The following is an 18402-nucleotide window of genomic DNA, read 5'->3' on the forward strand; positions in this document are numbered from 1 at the left end:
AACACAAAGATGAAGGGCTGGGAGGGCTTTTTGGAAGCACCAAGAGTTCTGCTGGCTTTATCAAACTGGGGTGAAGGCTTTGGTGCCAGATAAAGCTGCCATTGCAGCTCCCTGGTGGGCTACAGATGGGCCAGAACCAGCCTCAAAGCCAGCAAATGTTGACTTGAAAAAAAAAGCTAACTCAGAGCCAACTTCTCACATCCAGCATCAGCTGAAAATGGAGTTTTTTTAAACTCTGTTTCAAGGTTGTGCTGTGCTCTGCTGAACACAACTGTGGGTCTCTACAGCTGGGCCTGAGTTAAGAGTTTCATGCTGCAATGCTGACGGGGCAGGGAAGAGAAAGCAAGGAAATATATCCTTATATCTTTGGTAAGGGAGCAAGTGCTCCAAGGAGAGGATTGTGAAATTCAGATTGCCATATCCCAGTTGAAGGCCATTACAGGAAACGCTGCTGGAATCCACAGTTTTTGCAGCAGCTCCATGTTATTGGGAACAAAGCCTATAGAGCATAAGGCAGACTTTGGGGGCCAGAAGGGAGTAACTTATAAAGGGAATTGGAGCCTCTGGGCTGCAAGTTGATCCTCACACTGATCTTGCTATCTGGATGAAATCTGAATGGGAATGTCATCCAGAGTAACAGGCTATAGCTGGCTTCAAACTCCAGCTGAGGGGATGAAGACTGTGCACTAATTTGCCACAAGAAGGGCTGCTAGAAAAACCTCCTGCTTACATTGAGTCAGATATTGGATATGGATGATCTACAACATTTAGACAGAGTTATTAAGTCATAAGTATGCCAGTTTGACCATGCTCCTACACACTGTAGCTTACTGCTCTGACTTATCAGGTAATGCCCTGTGGTCCAGGACATGCCCAGGTCTCACCTTCCCTGTATGGCAGCACACAATGGTGGGGACATGGAGAAAGAAGCTTCCAGTACAAAAAAAAAAGGTAACTGTTGGCTATTAGCAGCCAGAGAAACACATTGAAATAGCAAAGTCACAAAGGCTACTTGTCTTGTGCCTTGCAGTTTCCTGCTTCAGCCTGAAAAAGTGCAGCATATAAATAGAGCAGGCAAGTGTGAGCTGATGATAGCAATACACCAGTGCACGTTTAAAAACCCCACAGCCCCAGTTTCTTTTGAGGCATTTTGAATGATTTTCTGCAAGCTGGGGATGTTCAGCAGGGGCACCTGCAGGCAGCAGCCATGGTCCTGCGGGCATTCCGGGACAGCGGAGAGGTTAGCAGCCTTAAACCTCAGCTTGCTCCCCTCAAAAATAAACTTGGCAGCCTTCCCCAGCAAATAAGCACGTGCTTTCCAAAGAAAACATCCTCGTCTGCAGATGCTTTTGTCACAGCAGCAGCAGCAGGGAGGGTGGTTAGGGAGGAGCAGAATTCACTTGCAGGCCACAGAGGTGTGAGCCAGTGCTGAGGGAGAGGTTTGCTCCCTGAAACACCTCTTGAATTAAAATGTGCCTTGGGGGAAGACATCTTTAAAAAGAAAAGCCTTGGCATTAGGTTCTCAGTCCTGCATGAGAAACTGCTCCCCTTTGGGCTTAGAAGCTTAAGGCTGGTTTGGGGGCTTTTTTAAGTATGACTGTAATCTTAGGTTGAAAGCTTACCGTGTGAAAACCCGTTTTCTCTTAGGATATCCTTTTTGCAAAACCATCTAACAAACCTAGTAGTAAACAAGCTCCTTTCTACTTAACCTTAAAATCATAAGAGAGAATAGAAAAGAAAGTTAATTCTACTCAAAACCTCAGCAAGCTGGCGTAACAAGTGCACGGGAGAAACAGCATGCTCTATTTAATAGGATTTTTCTTACTAATTAATTAGCAGGCTTTCTCTCACTAAGAAGAGGCCTTATTCATTTCCTCATTAATGTTGACTATCTGTAAAAAACACAGCTGGGAAAAAAAGAAAGAAAGCACTTGTAGTTGACCTGCCACAGGTTTGTAGTGCTCTTCTTTTTTTTCACAAGACCAGAGATTTCCTCAGCCCAGTTTGTCTCGGTTGAGAGACACAGTGGTTTTAAGCTGTTTGTCTTTCTCAGTTCTTTCACCCAGATGAGCGGGGAAAGCCCTCAGTCTCTCCCTCAATGTGCTACTTGAAACTAAAAATATGGGGAGGGAAAAAAGGGAGTAGAATAAAGTGCAAAAATATTGCACCTCTGCCCACCCTCAGCCAGGCTTTCCCAAAGACTGCCAGCCTGGGTTTCCCAGACCAGAACACACACTTCCCCCAGCCTCAGCACCAAGAATGAGACAGACATATATAAAATGACACACTTTATTAAAAGTTACATTCAGCAGCAATGGACATATTTACTTAAGTAGATTTTAACTGTCAAGGAGCTTATAATTATAAATCTCTCTAAGGCATTAAAAGCTCTTAGACATTTTAACTTCTTTGCAATCATTTCATATAAATAGGTAAGGTAAATGATAGTTGCCTAGGAAGAGCATACCCCAGCTGCATTAAACAAAGATATACACATAAATATATGTATAAAACAATGCTTTTTGTTATAAACTCATTCATGGGGATATTTCACAATCTTTAAGTCTTGGGGCCTGGCCCTGCAACTATTATCCATGCAAGGAGCCTCCTGTTTGCATTACCATGTGTGAGTGTACAGATTGCTCACATGGATGGAGCAGGGCAGGGCCTAAGCTTTGACAGAAACAGCAAAAATGTCAAAATGCTCAGTGAAATATATGTACAGTCTGTGCAAGCAGCATCATCTGCTGTCACTGATTACAGAGGTCTCTCTGGGAAGCTATGAAAGGCAGAAAGGCACCATGGCCAAGGTGAAACTGCATGTGTTGTTTCTGATGCTGTAGGTGTCCCTTCAGAAGAGCAGGATTTGGGCCCCTGAGCCCCAGGGGATGTGGTGTGAGCTGTGAGACAGAGAGAGCACCAGCAGCACCCAACTGCAGCCCTGAGCTGGGGGCACAAACACATCAAACCTCAGCTTCTTCCACCTCCAGCAGCAGAAACCTCCCCTGATGGGCAGCACTGCAGCTGCATTTTCTGAGTGTAAACAAGGAAAGTGCCAACCAATTCCAGTATTAGCCAACCACCCACCCCCAATAAATAATGAGAGTTTAATTTATCTTATAATTGAGCTGTGCTTTGTGTTTTATTACCACACGTGTGAGGAAGAGGAAATTGCTGTTGCAACAGAAGCTGTGACTAGATCTGATTAACTGTATGAACTAATTTGAATTAATACAGCTACAGGGTCTGAGTCTCTACCAACTGACTGCTGACTTTATGTTTGTGGGCAACTCCTTTGGCCATCACCTCTCACAGCCAGGATGCTTTCTGGGCTAAGGCAAACAGAAGGAGATTTTCTTCCAGTAAAATACCTGATTTCCACACAGTATTTTTTGAAGGACACAATTGAAGTCAATGGGAAATGTTTTTGTGGTAGAAGATATATTACTAAAATAGATTGCTTTTTTCTCAGCCATATCACTGTCACAAAAAAAGAAAAAAATAACTGGTTTGAATTTGGGATAAAGAGAGTGAAATGCCCCTTCCTTCCCTTTCCTCTAGGTTTGAAAGTGCCTTAACTAAGACAACAGCATTTCTCCAGGAGGAAACTGGAAAATATTGACACCACTAACACTTTTTCCTTTGACCAAAATGGCTTTTATAACAAAATGAAAATGTTACAGGGAAAAATCATTGCAAAAATATTTTGGTTTAAAAAGTGTCTCTATGGAACAAGAGGTGCATTTTCAAATGCAAGACAATTTGGTAACCAAAAGCCACTGCAAATGAAAGTGAACTGAGAACACAACTCCCATTTGTGCCCCCCAAGTTTTCTCCTAAAAGACAGAAGAGTCCCCTAGAGCTCTGTGGAAACCCTGTAACTTTTCTTTTAAGCCATCCCAAGAAATGCAGGGCAGGGCAGAGCAGAAACCTTCTCAGGTGACTCAGGGCTGAGAGCTGGAAGGAACTTCTCTGGCATTGCCCCTCTGTTCCCCAGCAGCCAGGCCAGGCCTGCAAGCCCCTGAAGCAGGAAGGGCAGGCAAAACCATCAGCCCATGATCTTCTGCTCACAGGAAAGCTGGCAGAATATGCTGCTTATTTATTCAAGTCAACTCCTGCTGAAGATGAGTTTATGGAAGGGAATGACACCATTACACCTCTGTACAGAAAGACATTTCTAAGATTTTTTTTTTTTAAATAAAATCCCATACACACTTCAAACTATAGTTTTTTTTGGGGTTGGTTTTTTTTCTGAATCCTCCATTGGAACTTGAATTTAAAACACAGTTTAACTCCTCAGTATGTGAAACCTCACAGCCACATTAATCGAGAACATCTGAAGCCAGGAGAAAGAAATCACTTCCAGTTATGTTGTCAGTGTTCTGTGCATAACATTCCCACAGCTGTAGATCCATTGTGCTCCATGTTATAAATAAGAAATTGCATGGTGACAGCTAAAATTCAAAAGCGTTAATGTTTCTCTTCACAATTCTTTTTCTATTTCTTCCTTCCCCCCCTCCCAGACTGTTGAGGTTTCTCCCCTTTCCCTCCTAGCAGAAGTTACTTGAAGCAACATTATCGCTTCCCCGACCGACGTATTTACGGCAATTAAAAACTAGTAGATGCCAAGCAAATATGACTAATGTTGCTATTTGGCGAGTGAGCCAGAGACGACCTATTGATTCCGAGCCAGGCTGTCGTGTCTGCCTTAATAAACACCTCTCCTCCTTGTGCTCAGCTCGGCTCTCCCGGCAGCTCCCAGGACACATCACGCTGTCCCAGCCTCTGTCCCTGCCGGGCCAGCGAGGGAATACAAACGAGCTGCCTTGTATCGCTCACATTCTAGGTTGTGGTCCCTCTCAGCCATGAAAAACAGCTACAAATTGTTCCCAGAGCTAAACCACTTAACATCTTGGCACTCGGTTGTTTTTAACTTTGCAACAATAGGCACTGTTCACTCCTCTCAGTCTCAGTTTTTTATTCTATAATAAAGCAGGAATACTGATGAAAGGCTAGTCACGGCTTCTCCCCGTGGTATCAGGGTGGTGGCATGTGATGATTCACATGGGGTGTGTTTGATCCAAGAAAGCCCAGCCTCTGCTTATTCTTCCTTTGTTCTGTCATCTAAGGTAGAAAGGCAGAGAGAGACGAGTTGAGATTTTTTTTTCTTTTTACTATTATTTAGCAGTCACAGAGCAAGATACATATAAGCAAAACAACAGGGAGTGGAATTCTTTTCTTCAGCACAGAAAATTACAAGTAAGAGATGTCTTTGAAGTGAGAGATCTGTTTCCTGCAAAGTATGGACATTTCATTTTCATTTATACATTATCGTTATCCCCCCGGCAGGTCTTACAGTGTATCATTTGCGCTGCTATTATGTTGTGTAGCCCTGCAGAGGGTCAGCATTTACACTTGGTGCTGTACAATCACAGAATTAAAAGATGGCCTCAGCCACACAGAGTTTAAATTTAAGCCAGGAGAGAAGAGATTCAGCCAGAGGAGGATGAAAAAAATCCCACCAGGATGGTGTGGGTAAGCACAATAAGCAATGGTCTCAGCACATCCAGCCTAAACCTTTGTCGGCTTTTTCACAGCGAAAAGTTTTAAGGAGGGATTTGAAGGGGAATAATTAGAAAACTGTCGATGCCACTGAAGTGCTTCCCATAAAGAAAAACACACAGATGCTTTTCTGAAACTGTAATGAGCAAAGCAGAGGTGACCAGCATCTGCAGCAAAAAAAGGAGCTGGCCTTTTGATCCTGAAGGGAGAGCAAACACACAGGGCAGTGTGGGCAGGAGCAGGGCTTTAAGGGAGGCTTTAGGGGAGGTTTTAGGGGAGGCTTTAAGGGAGGCCAGCAGCTTGTGCTCCACACAGGAGAGAAGAGGGACCCCCAGGAGGGGCACCAAGGCAAGGGTGACACCAGCAAAGCAACGGGCTCTGCAAATCATTTTCACAAGGGCACTGCTGATGTTCTCACTTCGGGGAAAAAGCCCAAGGGCTGGACACAGAAGGCTTTTTTCCCCGGGGCTCCATCAGTGTGCAGCTATTCCTGACACCACAGTGCTTTCACTGCCGGGGTATGCAGCACCTCATCCCTCCTGCACTTCCCTCTCTGTCCTCACACACTCTCTGGGAGGATTTCATGACTAATTCCCCCTCAGCTTTTCTCCGTACCTGATCTTTGTTGCTGCTAACAGAGTACAATTTCACTCCAAACCCCTATCAGTGTTATCTACCCAGAAAGCTTACTGGAGGGAAAGATAAAACCTTCCCGAGACAAAAGTCTCTTTTGTAACACTGTCCTGACTTCGACCTGATGAAAGGTAGCACCTTCACCCACACGTGCCCACTTTGCTGTCCACATTGGGGCACTTACCTGTTCCTTGAGCTCAGCCAGCTGACTGGAAAGCTGTTTTACAAGGCTCATGGTTGACTCCAGCCTCTCTTGCAGGTTCCTGATTTCATTTTGCTCACTGTCGCCTTCATTGCTAACCAGAGACATGGCTCTCATCCGAGGGAACCAGTCCAAATTCTTCTCCTGCATGGGTATGAGAAAAATTAGCTGTGTTAATAGGGCTTTATGTAGGGCAACTAAGCTGAGACTAGAGAGCCAAAGCTCAGAAGGACTTCTACTCAGTGGATGACGAACAGCAAGTGAGCTTAAGCAGTAAATTTAGAAGGTATTTCAAATGAGCAGTTTTATGCTTGGTTCTCCTTAGCTACAGAGAAGGTACCTGGAAAATCTGGGCTCCCCACAGCTGCACCTGTATTGCAGCATGGGCAGCATGGCACATTTATCTGTGGCTCTGGCAGGCAGAAATGACCCTGCTGGGAAGACTCCTCTGGTGCACCAGCCCCAGGAAAGCCTCAGTGCTCCCCATGCTTTGCTCTTGAGTGTTTGCACTCAATTTCCCCACCATGCCTTCAGCTTGGCTGGTCTCCATCTATTTTGGCTGTCCTTGGAGCAATGTCAGTGAGCCAACACCAGGAAAACAAGACAGGAGTCCTCCAGACCAGCCTCAAGCATTTCCACTGGAAGAGCAGAAGGACCTGGGCATGGCTTAGACTGTAATGTGCTATTCAGACTGTGCATCTTGGATAAATGCAAGCACAACCCCACAGCCAAGGGCTAACCTGCCAAGGACCAAGCAGTGCGTGGAACAGCACTCAGCAGGGTGTTTCTTTATCCATGGACTCAGGCTATGGATTCAGTCAGGATAAAACCACTGCAAACACACAATATGAGTCAGGAAGGTGCTGAGTATCTACATGAGCCTGAGTTGTCTCCATGGCTCAGGGGCACAGATATTTGTGTGCAGAGCTTACCAGATGGAGGAGACGGAAGGGTGCAAGACTAGGAGGAGGGGCAGCCATGTGGAAAGCAACCTGCTTTGCCCTGAGACAAAGGGAGCAGGTCCTGCAGTGGGCTGTGCATTACATCCACCCCTGCCCTGCACCTTGTGGGCAGTGGGAGGATGTGGTTGGGTCATGTGCATGGGGTTTGCAAGGGGCCTCTCTGGACACGTGCTCTTAACTCGAGAAGAGAGGCAGAACGAGCTGAAGTGCGTTTCTTCCAATCCCCTGAGCTGTGAATGGCCCCACACAAACAGCACTGTGTCGGGAGGAATGGAAAGGAGCTCTTTCCGAAAGTCCACCTGCAAGACATCTGGAAGGCAGGAGCTCAGCTCTGTTGTCCAGGTATTTGGTAAAGTTTTAAGTGCATGAAACTTATCATGGGCTTAGACTTTGCCTCTGTTTTTCCTATGAAAATAGAGAAGGCAGCAATGATTCTGCAGCATTAACAGCCCAGGGCAGCTGGGCCTGAGCAGGACCCAGGAGGGCTGGCCCAGCTGAGCTGTGAGCCTGGGCATACACCAAGGCTTTATCCTGCTTCCAGCAAGATTTCCTTTCATCTCTGTAGTGCTCTGCCCTGATCACCAAACCTCCCCTCCTACAGCAGCATGATTTAGAAACAACCAAGCTAAGCCTGGGTAAGCATGGAAGAACTTAGAGTACTCACATTTGCCCACTGTTTGTGTTAGCCCAGTCCCCTCTGTTACCCTGGATAAGACTAAATGCAAAGCGGCATGAATTTTAGCTTTTTTTCCCTTCTTTTTAACTCGAAACTTCCAAAGAGTTTTTGTCTGGCTGTGCAACCCCTGGTCCTGTCCCTAAATCAGCAGAGATGTCCAGGGATTTGGAGCGTGGCCTGGGTTGCATTTTGCAGCCCTGGGCTGTCAGCCGTGGGCGCTGGTGGAACGAGGCCTCTTTGCTCGCCGCTCACTTCTCGAGCCTCGTGATCTCATTATGACAATTTACTGTGGTTACGCATGATGCCATTTTCAATGGGTCATAACTCATTCAAATCAAAACCTGTTTTCACCAGCTCTGCTGGTGAGCTGGAGAGGAGTGCACGTGACCCTCCCTGTGGATATCCCCAGCTGACATGCGGAGCGGGAGGCTCCTGTTTCTGCAGCATGCTTTCCTGCTCACAACACCAGCATTCATCTTCCACCAGTATGGGCTGATATTTATTTTAAATTTATTTTGGCTAGGCTCTAGCAGGGCATTCATCACGTGCCTGGTGTCGAGCACAGGTGTACTCATTTATACTAAGCTTAGTTTGTGCACAGTGCCTTTCTGGATCGATGCCTCTTTCTTCTTTTTTTTTTTCTTTTGCAAAATGTTTGCCAGCAAATTTGTCTGCCACTACAGGCACAGAACTTTAATTCAAGGCAGCTACAGCGAACAGAGCTGCACTTGTACCTGAATGTTTCCTGGAAAGCTCTGGTATCTGCACCCATTACAGCTTCTCTTGCTCAAAGCACCTGAAGATACCAAATGCAAGGCCACAGGAGCCAGCTGAGGGAACAGGAGCCCCTTCAAAGCTCACAACAATGCCAGAGCTCCTAAAGCCAGGCTGCACAGGGAGAGCAATCTGAGACTCCATCGTTGTGGTTCCTCTGTTTGCCGAGTATTGCTGCCAGGATTGTGAAATGCACTTTGCTGGTTTTGTTTTTTCCATCTGCCACGCCCTCACTCCTCCAGGACACAAGGCAGAGACCGCTGGCTGCTTTGGAAAGATTTTTGTGGACTGACCCTGCACCCACTGCAGCATCCAGAGCAACACCACACCAGACATCCTGGCTCTCCTGGGGATCCCAGTGTCACCTGCTTCCCTCCTCCTCAGCATGGCATTGCACTGCCCAGAGAGAGGGATGGCCAGGCGCAGCTGGAGACAGGAGACAGGGACAGAACTCACTGTGGAGCACACGGAGCAGATGTGCCCCTTCAGCTGGAGCCACCCTGCACCATGTGCCAGCTCATCTTGGCCACCACGAGCCCCAGAGTCACAGGACTTCAGTGACAGACTCCACTCCTTCACGTGTGCCTGGCTTTTGCCTCCCTAGAAATGCTGCGATAATCTCTTCCAGGAAAGAAACCCAGCGGTGGTTCAGTTACATATCAGGAAAATCTGGGCCTTTTCTTTTTCCAGAGTATTGTGGAGGATCAAGCAAGCACTTGATCCAAGTTCCAAGAGAAGCTGATGGTTTGCCTGGACTGGAGAGCTCATGAAAAGGTGCTGCTGGACTTGTGCAGGTAGCAGAGACACAACAGGTCCAACACCTGCTCACAGGTCCCACTTGGCAGCCCCAAGGCTGTGTTAGGCACAGGCCTCTTGGTTCTCAGCTGCAATACACACCGAATTAAATCAGTCCAGCTGCGTATTTCTGTCATGCAAAGGATCAGAAAGAGTCAAAATTCAGTAGGAGACACATTATAGCTTGCCAGGCTGTCTTTAGGTTAAAAATACTTATCTAGCTTTCACTGATAGTTCCTTTATAGTGCACACAGCAGGTACTTTCCCTTGCTGAACAGCATGCTTTTGCCAGTCAATATGATCTTACTTTTTCATTGCACTATGAACTGCAGAACTTTATTAAAGGGCAGCATGAAAATTAGCTTTGGCAGATAGCTCTGTTTGCTGAGTCTATACCACAAACAAACAGCAACTGGTGCTGGAGACAAATAACTTTTCATCTCAAACCTGCCAGGATCCAGGCAGGCAAACTGGACAAGGCTCCTTGGCCAAAAATTTTCATGATCTGTTAGTGTTCATGGGGAGGCACGCACTCCTGTGACTGCTCAGCAATGGGACAGCTATTTTTACTTCAAGTTAATTGCTTGCCAATTAACTGGAGGTCATTAACATGTTTGTACAACCCCAGACATTTGTTCTGGGACTTAAATGTTTATGGGCTCGGTGCAGGGTTCACCCTGACCAACACCTTCAAGCTGTAACGTGCAGGAGCACTCCTGGGGGTTTGCAGGATGGCATCTACCACGCCTTAGCCATTACTCTTAGAAATCCAACTATTTTGCCCAGGATAGCATTCACTCAGACATTCTGAACCCTGCCTGGAACCGAGAGGCAATTTGGAGGAGGAAAGCAGGCTGCTGGCAGGGAGCAGGGCAAACCTCTGCAAACAGCTGTCACGGGACTCAATCAGCAGCCACCAGGTTAGCCTGAGGTGACACAGCTCGAGCATTAATGAGCTCACAGAGGGTGAACCATGTGGACAGGACGCTTTTAAACGAAGTAGCTACCTGAACAAATAATTAATTGTTAAAATGTACCGAAATCTTCCTCCTAAACAACCACAGTTTGAGGCAGTATGTTGTTAGCTGTTATTGTTATTTCATTCTTGCACAGGACAGCAGCTATTCACAGCCCACCTACGGATCACAGCATCCTCCTGCTCCACACTCTTCCTGCAAGCACAACCTGTGCCTCGCAGGATCCATATTTAAGCAGACATCTGTGTCCAGGGCACAGCGTCAGCCAGACAGCAAAGCTGCAGGGACAGAAAGGAGCTGCAGCCTCCTCTCCGCCAGTTCAGCTGGGGGAAAGGAAAAAAAAACCAGAAAGGAAAAAAGGCAGGTGGGGTGAGCCAAAAGGCTGCAGGCCAGAGAGACTGCACACGAGCAGAGCAGACATTCGGTGTGGCGATCCAGCGAGCTCGCTGCCTCCCTGCTCCCCCTCGGCTGGGGCTCCAGCCGCAGGCACGGCTCCCCCAGGGCCAGACCTCCTCTGGGTACACATCCTCGAGGTGCCCAGGCCAGGGCACATGCCTGAGAAATCACAGGGCTTAGAGGATTTGCTGCTTGCGCCTGCTGGGAAACCTCAAGCCCTCTGTCTCGGAGAGGCGGGCTCAGAGCAAAAGTCTGTGTCTGCCTCCTGCAGTTTTCTGTGCAACTCTCTCCTTCCCTTCTGTGGGCTTTCCAGGGGGATGGCAGAGCCATGGGATAAGTCCTATTGGTAAAATATTGCCATTTTTCTGACTTTGCTGGCGCCGGTTGAGCACGGGTGGAGGAAAGGCTGAAGAAATCTGTTTAGAGTTTCTATACTTTGTACGAAGCCTCACTTGAGCCATCTCTGTCCTGTTGGCACAGCCAACTGGCTTCAATCAGGCTCTCACGCTGAGCTGAATCCATGCCTTCGGAGTAATTGGCAGAGGGATGTTTCTTTAGGAGGTGCTGGTTTCACAGGCTAGCAGCAAGATGGATCAGCTGCAACCAGCAGGAAACACTGGGCTGAGCCTTTAAAAAATAGATTACTAGATAACAGTGAGAGAAAATAGGTCAAAGAGTAGGACAAGGGGGATGAAGTAGAGGAGCAAAGGCAGCCTAATGCATACTTTCAGCCAGAGATCCTGCCATGGGCTGTGAGTGCCATGCTGCCCTCGGCTGTGCCAGCCGCTCATTTCTCCAGGACGCTCTAATGCAGTGACTCTCAGCCCTTCCCATCCCGTGACCCCTTGTTGCAACACGAAAACAAGCCCTTGCAGGACTTCCCTCCTATCTGGTCACCATGAAAAGTGGTGATTACTGCTCCTGGCTCCTTCTGGGTTGTGACCTGCCCAGCTGCATGCACCAGGGCAGGGGACCGGCCTCCATGTCCCCCAGCCCACAGTTCCACAAGGATCCTTCTCTCCTCGGGGACTCAGCGAGGCTGTCATCACGAGGGCTGTGACCTAACACCAAGGCTGAGGAAACAGGTGTGCTGGGAGCCCTCTTGCTCCTCAGCTAGATGGCCACTGAAGGATGCACAAGAGGAGCATCAATCACCACAAGGGTTTGATCCTGGCACCTCCATGTGTTGTCCCAGAACACAGCTTTGTGGGCAGGCAGCAATCACAACCTCCAAAAAATGTTCCTTCAGCTTTAGGAGACTGAACCTCTTTAGAGAGCCTGAATCTCTCAGGTTTTCATTGGGGTGGTAAAACCCTGCTGCACCGTACTGAGGAGAGACCCTGCTGCTGATCCCATGGTCTCCACGGCTGAGGAGAGGCATAGCCAGACCTCTGTGCCTCCAGCATGAGGGCAAACAAGCCATCACTGCTCTCCAGCAGGAGCCCCTGCCCTTCCAGGCATGAGAAGGAACAGTTCATTCCCCTTTTCTGGCCAGCACCTTGAATAAATACTTAGCACTTGGTACAAAGAGATTTGTTTACTGAGAATTATTCTGTATGTCTGAAATGCAAATAAATCCATCCCTTCCCTTCCCAAACAGGCTGCCCACAGAAGCAGAGAGGGATCAGTCCAAATGACCTTTCGAAAGCTATTATTTTTTTGTCTAGGGACAGAGTCTGGTCCTAAAAGTCTGGAGTTATATAGCTCCTATAGCCACCTTAAAAAGGGATTTTAAAGATTTAAGCTATCGTGTGCTTTAGATGACACAGGGCAATAACCACTTTGTGATTTAATCACAGACAATAATAATTTGGTTCAGTGCATGATTCAGCTAATCCACAATTTGATAAATGTTCATCCTAAACTACAAACCCAAATAGCTTTCTGCAAATCCTGTTTGACACTTTAATGTTAAGACTGTATTTGATAAGCAATCTGTGCTGTACAAGAATATGGGGAGGGAAATTAGGAATTGTTATGCATCTATATGCGTCCACAACAGTAATTCAAAGAAAATAAAAATAAGCCTTGGCAATTACAGATAAATCTTTATGCAACAAGAAAACTAATAGGTTTGGCTGGGTCTACACTGGATTGATACATGCTACAGCTCCCACAGCTCACAGAAAAATAGAAAAACTTGTTTCCCCCTGAAAGAAGGTTGAAACCACAACACAGACCCACTGTCTGCTTTAGCAGTGTCATTGATGCATTTACTTTAATTTTAACTTGGCTGAATGTTTTCGAGGGCTGCAACAGAATCTATCACCGTAATTCTGAGTAATTGTGAGTTTTTCTAGACTGATATCCAGGCCAGGCAGTTATAAATGTCTCAGTGCTTCTGTATCAGCATTCCCACTCATGATACCCCTGAGTATCATGAAAAATACTCAGGGTGAGTATTAATTAAAATTGCTCAGGGTGAGCAAAAATTAGGGTGAGGAATGATAATAAGCCCCAAAACTATGAAGAATTTTCTCTGATGCTCTGTGGGGCAGTTCTGACACTCAGCTTGAACCTCTGTAAAGGACACACTCACAAGGTGTGTCTGGCACCACAAAATTTCTGCTTATCAAACACACCTGAGGGACTTGGCATTTACCTCCAAAAGATGGAAATGATCACGAAAATAATTTTTTCCAGTCAGGGCCGTAAGTGTGAACGTGCTCTCACAGCGCTGTGGTGGGCAAGCCACAGGTCCGTGAGACACAGAGTGTCCCTAGAGGGGAAAAGGCCACCCTGACCCAGGCTGCAGCCACCAGAGAGGAGCCACATGGGAAGGGATCCCACTGCAGCAACTCTGCCCTGGAGGGTGGAGAGTAGAAACCAAAGCAAGTGGCTTTGTCCCTGAAATGGCACCGTGGAACCCGGGGATCTGCAGGTGTGCAGGGACCATAGGGGACTCAAGGGAGAGCCATGGCACAGCTGCTGGTGCTTGGAGAGCCCAAGCCTGTGTCCCATCCCAGCACCACTCTCCTGGAACACGCGTTTGTTTCTCGTGTCATCCCTTCCCCATGGTGCATTTCTCAGCTGTTGCTTCCTTCTGCTGTTTCAATTGCTCCCTGCCACCTTATCTCTCTCATAGCCCTGATAATTGATATTCTCCTCTTCAAATCTTCAAGAATCCCAACATTACCATCAAAAGCTAGGATTTGGTTTGTAGTATTTCCACCCTTAAAATAGATACAATTACAGATTTGTGTAAAACATGAGTTTATTTTTCCACATTCCAGTGTTTTCATGTTGTTAGTGGTTACGAGACATACTTTAGGAAAAACACTTCAGATTATTCATTTAAAATAATTAAATTATTTCTGATATAATCCCTGGATCTTGTGCATAACGAAACATCTGGTACAGAGGTTAGAAAATAAATGTTCTTGGCTTTTTTTTTTCTTTTGTCAAACAGATGTTGTTGATACAAAACACAGAACTGTAAATCATAGCCTGCATGTGGACACAGACTGTCACTACTGAGCCGAAATTTACTGTGGCTAGATAGAGGTTTGAAACAGCAATGAATCACTGGCTCACTAACTTTATTCACGTGGGTATGGTTTCAATATCCTGACATTAAGTGCACATGTCCTGAAAGAAAGGACCTTCTAATGGCAGCCGGGGAGGCTGTGGCTCAGCTCCAGCTGTCTCGGTGTGGGAAGCACAGGGCAGCCCGTGTGCAGGGGAGCGTGGCAGTGTCTGTGTGCCCTCGCAGCCCCAGCACTGCCACCAAAATGCCTCTAACTCGTTCCCCCTCAGCTTCCCCTGCTGCTCCCGACAGCATTTCAGCGAGCTCACCCATGGTTTGCGGGCCAGGCTCCCGCAGAGCCCGGCAGCGGCGGCTGTGCTTCCCGTTGGCTTTGTTTGGAGTGACCAGAATTCCGATGCCTCTCCGGCCCCGTGCCATTCCCACTGCCACACTGCTTGCACCAGCAGGCTGAAGCTCCCACTTCTCCCGTTCCTCTTTTCATATTGATTTTCCTTCACAAAACACGCCAGCAGCACGCTGCAGACACTGAGCTCCAGACAAAAGCCAGTGGCACAAATCCCACTGCAATGTAAGCATACCCTGCAGTACCAGGCCACAGATGATGTCTCCTCCTCAGAGACTTGGGTGCCATCCAGCTGGAGAGGACACCACAAATTTTGACCTGTTTTTGCCAATGTGCCTGCTGGTTTGATCCAATGGATCAGGGTCTAAACTCCAAGCCATGACCTCTACTTCCTATCTTTTGTAGCACAGGATTCAGGAGAATATTGGTTGAAATTTATGTTTTGGGGTTTTTTTTTCTCATTTAGCTTTACTTCTCTGGCCCTGTCACCTTGTATTTTCCAAGCACTGTCCATTTCCTGGCTTTATCTTCAATTTGATGTAACAGAATCTTTGGGAAATACAAAGACTCAGCTGGAGACTCATTTTTCAGAGGCCCAGGACTTGACCTTGTTCTCAGCTTTACACAGGCAGAGCTCCACTGATTGCAGCGCGATTGTTCTGGTTTAGGATACTGCCAGAGCCGAGGCATTTGGAACCCTGACCTGAATGTTCCTGCTTCAGGCCCATTTTCATTCTGATGTATTTTGCACATGGGGGCACTATGAAAGGACAACTGAAAGAATAACACTTTCTTTGAAAATTAGTAAGAATTATTGACTATCCCCACACAGAACAGTTTTGTTAAGCACTGATGCACTCATGCACATACCTTACACATGCACAAACCACAAAATCATTAAGGTTGGAAAAGACCTGTAAGATCATAAATGCACATACTCAAGTACCACTCAGAGGAGAGGAATAAAATCTAAAATTCTCTATGAAGCATCTCTTGACAAAAAAACACCAAGCAATGGCCACCTTCCAGCCCTATGGGCTTGAACACTATCAGCTTACTATCAACCTGCTCCCTGACCTCTAGCTCTGCTCCACTGCTTGCAAGTGGATTCCTCTGCACAGCAAGAACAACTCCTTGCCCAAGCAGGCACAATGGCCATGGATTGGCCTCATGGCAGCTCTGGCTGCAGCAGATCCCACAAGGTGCCACCTGCCCACTGGGAAGGAAGCACAAAGCCCTTTTATTCCCTTCAGGAACCAGCAAAACTGGGCCCTCAAGGTGAAATGTCCACTTGTTCAGGTTTGTGTCTACTGTGCTTTGTTTTCAAAGCTGCAGGGATAGGTCAATAAAAGAAAAAAACACAGTGGTAAGTGGTACTTTGTGACCCTTTATCTGCCTATACTACATTTTCATTTAGTGCTCTTGCTAGGAAATATTAAAATGGATCCTCTGTACAGATCTGCTTTTTTTTTTCTAATTTTTTTTTCAGTCCAGCATTTAAAATTGTTTGCTCTGTTCAATTAAACTGAATTTTCACTTGAGAACGAGCAGACCCGAACTTAGGATTTTCCTTCAGCCACACCTGGCAAAATGAAAAACAGAAATGAAACATTTTAGTCACATGTGTATAAAATACACAGGGTTCATTAAACATGATTTAAAGTTGCCTGTTTGTTTTGGAAGCTCTTTAGAGCTCCTACCACCCTAAACTCACAGAAGTGTAATGTGCTTCCTGATCTATTGAATTTTGGAGGATGGCTGTAGTGGGTTCCATTATATATAAATTGGATGCAGCCAATTTACAATCTCCGATATATACTTTTATCTCAAAATGCCCTGTGAGGCAATTGTGTAAAGTACTTTATCAGGGATTGTTGTTGGTAATATTGCAAGAATTCATGATGTAAAAAATACATCAATGTCATTTAAATTGAACAAAATAGTTCCTATTTTTTTTCTTGTCGAGCATTTTTAACCATCTTCTCAACAAATTTGTTCAATAAATACTGTATGAAACAAACATTTTGCACTTTGTCCCACAGATGCAATTTGCCAACCTGATTGATTTCTTTCTCTACAACTAATCTGATTTCTTTAGGCTATATATCTTCTCTTTTATTAAAGATGATGCAATCTTAGCTTTTTATCATACACACATCCACCACACAAAAAAAAGAGAGCAGATTCTGCAAACCAGCCTTGCAACCAAATAGAAAAGCCTGACACAAATCTCATAAAGCTGATCCCAAAAGATAAATGGCACAATGAGACCAAAGTTACACAAATTCAGAAACTTATCCATGCAGAGTAATACAGGCCAGTGGATTTTTCTTCCTGTGACAGATATGGCAAACAAGTAACTTCATCATATCTGTAGCACCTTGTGAATCAAGCTCACGCTAATGCTGCACCAAGTTCCTCCAAATCTTGCTGTCTCTGCACTGTGAGAGGTCAGAAGCAGAATTGCATTTTTGTAGCCTTTCCTTGGTTTACATCTTGTAGAATCTCAGTGCTGTGGTTTGGGTCCAAACAACTTTAGGGCTATTTAATTTTAAAAGGAGTTCCTGGTAAGGCAACAAACCCATCACCCTGTTCTTTTACTGACTGCCCTCATGTCTTTGGGGAACCCTTGCCTTTCTCAGCATCTGCAGTTATCTGCCTTGGCTGTGGCCAATTTTTCAGTCTCTTTCCCATTCAAGCAGCCAGAGGCTTAGTACCACTGTAATACAAAGAACAATAATTGTTTTCAAATGTTGCAATAATATTCTCAAAGAGCACTGAAGCGTTTTGTGTCTGTTGCTTCTCCCATCGAGAGAAATCAAATGAATTCAGTTGACACGTTTTGGGATCTGCTCATCACGTTGTTCCTCTGGGGTTCAGTTTCTTATCACTAGCTGTGATCCCAGCTAAGGTCCAGCTTTCACTAGGCAAAGCCCTGCACAGCCAGTCCCGGGAGGATCAGGGCTCTGTCACTGCCAGAATTTTAAGTGCAACAGTAGGTGCCGATCCAGTGCCCTGGAGAGCCATTCCATCACTTGGAATCACAGACTAAAGGTCTGCCCACACACAGACCCATCTCAAGCCACAGGCTTCTTTAACAAAGGGATAAAAGATGGCTTTTGCAGGCTGCCTGGAAAGTTAACAGCTCCAGTCTCTGGCAGGTCGAGGCGAGAGCAGATTCCAGCTGGGAACCGCAGCCCATGTGCTGCCAGCAGCACTGCTCGGCTCCAGGGCGCTCCAGCTGGAACACCTCCACTCCCTGCTCCTGGGGATGTGCAAGTTTCAAGGAACACTGCCTCGTGTCCAGACCCCTCCTCGAGTTTTTCAGGCCAGCAGCAAGCAAACAAACAGGAACCCAGCTCAGCTCGTTTGTTTTAATTCGCAAATTGAACGAGTTGAGGTTGGAAGGGAGACAAGGAGGCTGTGACTACACTGTATTACCAAGGCAGAATCCATCTTTGTAGCAAAATCTTTGAAGTCTAAATACTGGTTAATAGACAGGTGGCCAAATCTTGAAAATACAGAGGAAGTCAAGCTAAGCTTACAAGTGAGCTACAATATCACAGGGGCCAAAAAGACTAGGTCTGGGCAGCAT

General features: G+C 46.3%; 1 protein-coding gene across 2 annotated transcripts in view; it reads right to left on the reverse strand.

Moving 5' to 3' along the window:
- Nucleotides 1–2275: 2275 nt before the first annotated feature.
- ITPR2 (inositol 1,4,5-trisphosphate receptor type 2) overlaps nucleotides 2276–18402 on the reverse strand; it is a 242393-nt gene continuing 226266 nt past the window's right edge. For both annotated transcript variants that reach the window (XM_085049080.1, XM_085049079.1), the window contains 2 exons: nucleotides 6380–6541; nucleotides 2276–5124 (listed from right to left, as the gene is read on the reverse strand). In XM_085049080.1, coding sequence (XP_084905206.1) covers nucleotides 5038–5124; nucleotides 6380–6541 — 249 coding nt within the window. In that variant the 3' untranslated portion in view covers nucleotides 2276–5037. The remainder of the gene's footprint in view (nucleotides 5125–6379; nucleotides 6542–18402) is intronic.

The sequence above is a fragment of the Lichenostomus cassidix genome, chromosome 1Aa (genome assembly GCF_008360975.1).
Source record: "Lichenostomus cassidix isolate B80296 chromosome 1Aa, HeHo_3.0, whole genome shotgun sequence".
Lineage (NCBI taxonomy): Eukaryota > Metazoa > Chordata > Aves > Passeriformes > Meliphagidae > Lichenostomus > Lichenostomus cassidix.